This window comes from Vicia villosa, linkage group LG1, assembly GCF_029867415.1.
Source record: "Vicia villosa cultivar HV-30 ecotype Madison, WI linkage group LG1, Vvil1.0, whole genome shotgun sequence".
Taxonomy (NCBI): domain Eukaryota; kingdom Viridiplantae; phylum Streptophyta; class Magnoliopsida; order Fabales; family Fabaceae; genus Vicia; species Vicia villosa.
The window spans coordinates 36,133,566-36,139,290 of record NC_081180.1 but is presented as its reverse complement, the minus strand read 5'-3'; the positions used below and the strand labels follow the sequence as shown (position 1 = coordinate 36,139,290).

Here is a 5,725-nt window from a genome sequence, read left to right as displayed (position 1 = left end):
TGTTTATAATTTATTACAGAGAAATATATTATAATTATATTATATTAAAATTTTTGAACGGTAAAAGTAATAATAATTATATTATAATTATTTTCTATATAAATTTAATTGCATAATGTAAGTTAATCATAATCGTTAAATTATTGTAATGTTTGATTTTTCCTCTAATCACATTTAAATATCATCTAGGAATAACTATGGAATAACTATGTAAAATCCTTGACACTAAATGTGTATGATAATTCATCTATTTTTATTTTATGTTGATAATTATAAAAAATATTTATCACGTGTTTTATTTTTATAATAAACAAAAATCAATATGTTATAATTTTTTATTTAATCAAAAATAAAAAATTGCTAATTATTTAGTGACAAACAAAGGTTTTTTTCTTATGTATAAAAATTGTACATTTTTATGATTACAGAGTTTTTTTTAAGGTACAAAAAATATTTGTCTATATATAGTTTTTATATTAATTAAACTCATTATATTATTTTATTTTTATTTTTAAATATATAAACTAAATTTAAATTTAATTCATTGATCAAAAAGTTCGTTAAATAAAATTACAAACCTTACACATATTAAAAAAGAGATAAAAGCACTAATTTTATCATAGTCTTTTAATATTATAAAAATATAACATAAACAATATTTTAATTTATATGTATTTATGTTTCTTGAAATACACAATTTATCCTTAAAAAAGTACACATGTTTAACCTAGAAAAATACTTATTAGAATTATTTAGTAATTTTGATAGTAAGTTGTTTTCTTAAGTTTGCATAGAGATTTATTCTCATAGTTATTATTTAATATAAGGCATTTGATTTATTTGAGATTCTAAATATAACTATATCACATTACTATTTCCTACTACCATATCAATATAGAGAATCAAAAAATAATTAAAAAATTCTAAATCATTGCATTTGCAACTTTTAGATAAGGGATATGTCAAGAAGTAGGTAAGTTCTTGCCATCATGTTTCCTTTCACCTAAAATCCAAAACAGTCTTTTGGAACCTTTCCCATTTCTTATTTCACAGAGCACACACCCCACCAAGAAAAGATATACATACTATCATTTACCTTACCCTCCACTGTTACCATCGACACTCCTCAAAAATCAACACCACTCCGAATTTCCCTCTAATTTTATTTCTAATATTCAAGGTACCGCGTTAAATTTTAATTCCATTGACTCTTTCAATTTTCAGTTTCCAATTCCTTATCTGAAGGGTCGAAATTTGACTTTAATTCTTGAATTCTACAATCTCGTGTTTTGTTTTGATTCTTCAGTGAATTTGTGTTAGGGTTTCCAATTTCGAAGATTTATTCGTCAAAATCGAAATTATGTTAGGGGAAGTGCAACTTCAGCCTCCACCTATTCAGCAAAACCCTAGTGATTCCGATCCTTTACTCGGTCGCAAAGACGAGGTTGTAGATGATGAGTCTCCCGGAAGTTCTACTGAGGTTATGAATCCGGAAGATGTTGAAGCTGGGTTGCTCCCTTGTTGTCGAATTTGCCTAGAGACTGATTCTGATCCCGGTGAGTATTTGTTTTCGATATTGCGCCAATTTTTTCAGAGTTCTTGGTGTTCTTTACCTGAATATGATCTGGATAATCAAATTAAGGACTAGTTTTTGGTTTGGCTTCAAAATTGGTGACATTTTGATCAGATACTGTTGTTTTGGCTATTGAATTGATCTTGTTGTGGTTTACATGGATAACAATGGATGTTTCAGCTTCCCATATTAGGTTGATTGGTTTTTGGAAAGTTTGTACTTTTTGATACTGTTTGTTACTAGCCTTAGCCAGGGTTTTAAAAAACGGTCTGTGACCGTGAAAACTATTGGCAGGTGCCAATACTGATACCGTTATTCACTATTTTTAAGCGACCGCAATCAGTGTCATGTACTGACCGAAATTGCGAAAGCCTTTAAGTGACCGTGACTGTTTTTTAAAACCTTGTCCTTAGCTAACAATATGAACTGAAATTGGGAAACTGGGCTCTTCTTGTATGTTAATGTTATGTTTGTTAGTGTAATATTTGAAAATATTTTCATTTAATAATTCTTGCTCGTTAATAAAAGGAAGCTCTTGGTGGTAATGGAATGACTGCTGTCTGCCGATTTGGTCTTTAGGTGATTGGTTTCTGTTTGTTTCATGAAACACCTTTTAGTTTGTGTTTGATGCAAGTGTGGTGCTTATATTTAGTAGGTTTCATGGTTTGTGCTGGGTAGTCTAGAAGTTTTTGGTGTATGGGGCCATGAGGGTTTTGTTTAGCCTGCATTGGTTTTGTTGGAGGAGGATTTATGGTTATGGGGTAGGACTAGGAGTTTTGGTGGGGCATCCCATGTTTTATTTTCTTTGGTTTTTCTGTACTCTGTCTGTACCTAACAATCTTGCACAACTCATGTAGGATTTGGCCTGTTTAAAATAAATTTGCAGGTCAAAATTAAAATAAAAATGAAATAAACTGGAATATATGAAAGCAGAAAACTATTGTCATTCAATTTCATCGGTTTTCTGTTGAATGCATGCATGCATTTACCTAACCGTTTACAAAGAAACAGTGCATTTTTTATGTTTAAACCTCTTGTTTTCAGCATAAATCAATATTGTGATTAAAAGAACACAAATTATCTTCTGTGTTATGCCTAAGAACAAGAATGGTAAAGATTGGTTGGTTGTTAAGTCTTTTTTTTACTTTTTCTCATTGAACGACATATCCTTATATATGTGCTTTGCCTGTGCTATTAATCTGATGAAGCTACATGATATTAGTTAAAATTAATTTGGCTGCTATTACATTGGTAACACTTGTTTCCTAAACCTGTTTTTTGTTTGGCTTTGTAGAGGATGAATTGATTTCTCCATGCATGTGCAAAGGAACCCAACAGTTTGTCCATCGTTCATGTCTTGATCACTGGCGCTCAGTAAAGGTATATGTTTTGATGCATAATGTTAACTGTTAGTCTTTACTGGTTGAGATCAAATGTCAATTACACAAACTGTTTATTTTTGTGCTTCATAGGAAGGGTTTGCCTTTTCACACTGCACCACCTGCAAAGCCCAATTTCATCTTAGAGTTGAAACGTTTGAGGACAACTCTTGGCGTAAAATAAAGTTCAGACTTTTTGTGGCAAGGGATGTTTTCCTTGTTTTCCTGGCCATACAAACTGTGAGTATTTTAAACATTTTATCCTTTTCATATTGAACGATCAAGTTTCCATTGCTTCTATATTTTGGTTTCAATTCAATCTCTTTTTAAGGGATACTGAAGGGAGTGTTATTCATTATTTCAATTCCATCCTACAGTGATTATCACCGTGAAATGGTACTTGTTATAGGTTTTTTTTTCTTCTTTTTTTCAAATAGATGGTGCTTATCTTATGTGATTGCTTAACTAAATTTTCATGTTAATATTCGGGTAACTTAGTATCTGTAGTTATTGAAAACAAAATGTCTATATTCTGTGGACCTAGGAGCAGTTAGATATAGTTGTGATTGTAATAAGATGAAGAATTTCAGTTTCATTAGGGTGCATCTAATAAGATGACCAGGTGCTTGCTATGGTATTGGCAATTTTAGGCCTCTTAAATTAGTTCATTTTGGTCTCTTAAATTAGTTCATTCTAGTTTTTTTAATTTATTTATATGAAAATTGATTCTATCTGGGTTGATTTGTTTAGTTTTTGACATATCTTGTCTAATTATAATATTCAAGTTTATATGTGCCAAATATTTGGCTGAGGGGGGACTTTGCATGCAGGAAATGCCTCATTCTTTGCTATCTATTTATTTGCTAGGTGATTGCTGCTATTGGTGGCTTCGCTTACATCATGGACAAAGATGGGAACTTCAGGAACTCTTTTGATGATGGGTGGGATAGGATACTGTCAAAGCATCCAATACCATTTTATTATTGTATCGGTAACCAATGGCTGAAACTCCTCTGCATTTGTCCTTGGTTTTTTTCCATGAAATTTTCAGATATTTAGGAGTGCATATTTCTCCACATCATCCGAGATACTTGTAATCTGCTTTGAGATTTTCCTCCTTCATGTTTTATGTGGATCCCAAATAATACTACAAAGAGAATGTTGTCCATCTGTAGTCATTTTGCAGATGAAAGAGACCTAAACAGACACCTGAAAAAATTTAATTATAATAAAACCAAACTACAGTAACATAAAAAAATCCAAATATTAGAACAAAAAGTTATAGCATAAGAAAAAGTACAGATACCCGTCAACAAAAAAAAAGGTATAGATATAACCATTTATGTTTTGTTGCTTTGAGGGAGGAAAAAGAGACTAAATGAAAAGTAACTTTTAACTTGAAGTCTTGAACTACCAATTCCCCTAGATTTTTTTTCGTTTTTGCATTGTTCTTAATTAGTTTACCATGAAATACATATCAAAATATTTTAATTATCTATATCATATTTTATTCATCGGATCTTCAATGTTTAGATAGTTATCCATTTTGTGATATAATTATTTGAAAAGCTATGGCTTTCCCCCTTTGTCTCTCCCTCTCAGTTAATATCCACATTTCAGGAGTGGTGGCCTTCTTTGTACTCATTGGATTTTTTGGCCTCATACTTCATTGCTCTTCCCTCAATAGCAATGACCCCAGAATGGCCGGTTGTCAAAACTGTTGTTACGGATGGGGCATCTTGGATTGCTTTCCCGCATCAATGGAGGCATGCTTTGCTCTTGTGGTTGTTTTTGTTGTCATCTTTGCAATTCTTGGTGTAGCTTATGGTTTTCTTGCAGCCACCATGGGAATTCAGAGAATTTGGCAGAGGCATTACCATATCCTAACCAAGAGGGAGCTTACAAAGGTAATGTGACGATGCTTAGTTTACTGTCCATATTGTTATATATCCTCTGCCAAATAAAATCTGTCATCGGAGATATAGTATTTTCTATATCATTTGATACGCTATTTGAATATGATGCTCAGTATGCGTGTTTATTTCTACATAAATATTTACAGGAATATGTAGTAGAAGATCTGCAGGGCTGCTACGTCCCACCCAAGTTAGACCCAGAACATGAGAGTCGCCTGAAAATGCTTAAGCTTTTGTGATTCATGGAACAAAAATGTAAATTTGCGTTTTAAAATTATTCATGTATCAATCTGTTGCTTTATTTGATGGTTATAAATCTCTTATGCCAACCTTGTTTGCTAGAGCTTGAAAATGGTTTATATAATTGTTTTCTTTATTATAAATCTGTGATCCTACCAGATTCTGTAAAGTCCAAATCTGACTGTTGGATAATGAGGAAAATATAAGCAGTTAACTGTCCATGAAATGGACTTACCTTTATACATCCATTGCCTTTGTCATGCTGTATGTTTGGATGACCAATTCACAAGATAAGTTCTCTAGGCATGTAAATTCAGCAGGCAATTATTATCTTAGAACTAGGTCCTATTCATGTTATCTGCATCAATTATTATCTCAGAACTAGGTTCTATTCATGTTTTATTTTGGATTCTGGTACTTATCTTTTGTTTTTGCAAATGGGATACATCATTTTCAGGCACTAATGTTAATTAGCTTGTATCACGATAAGAAAGTGTACAAGGTTAACCAGAGTGGGAGTTAAGAAGTAAACACAATCTATACTTTGAATTATGTAAAACGTTTCCTTTTGAAACTACTAATTGAAATTCTGATCATACCAAATGAATGAACCGAAT

The 5,725-nt window shown here is 31.7% G+C and overlaps 1 protein-coding gene across 2 annotated transcripts; it reads left to right on the top strand.

Annotated features, from left to right (window-relative positions):
- The first annotated feature begins 979 nt into the window (after nucleotides 1–979).
- Nucleotides 980–5,348, top strand: LOC131634036 (uncharacterized). Of its 2 annotated transcripts, none has more exons than XM_058904726.1 (7): nucleotides 980–1,180; nucleotides 1,321–1,556; nucleotides 2,868–2,953; nucleotides 3,046–3,192; nucleotides 3,820–3,943; nucleotides 4,573–4,859; nucleotides 5,015–5,348. In XM_058904726.1, the coding sequence occupies exons 2-7, from the start codon at nucleotides 1,361–1,363 to the stop codon at nucleotides 5,105–5,107; spliced, it is 933 nt and encodes a 310-aa protein (XP_058760709.1). In that variant the 5' UTR covers nucleotides 980–1,180; nucleotides 1,321–1,360; the 3' UTR covers nucleotides 5,108–5,348. The 2 variants fall into 2 exon arrangements, with proteins under 2 accessions (XP_058760709.1, XP_058760704.1); XM_058904721.1 differs by having other exon boundaries at nucleotides 1,307–1,556.
- Nucleotides 5,349–5,725: the final 377 nt, after the last annotated feature.

Coding starts and splice junctions, on each gene's coding strand:
- LOC131634036 (XM_058904726.1), top strand. CDS start 1,361: ATGTTAGGGGAAGTGCAACTTCAGCCTCCACCTATTCAGCAAAACCCT. Junction 3,193..3,819: donor TTTTCCTGGCCATACAAACT/GTGAGTATTTTA, acceptor TTTATTTGCTAG/GTGATTGCTGCTATTGGTGG. Junction 4,860..5,014: donor CCAAGAGGGAGCTTACAAAG/GTAATGTGACGA, acceptor AAATATTTACAG/GAATATGTAGTAGAAGATCT.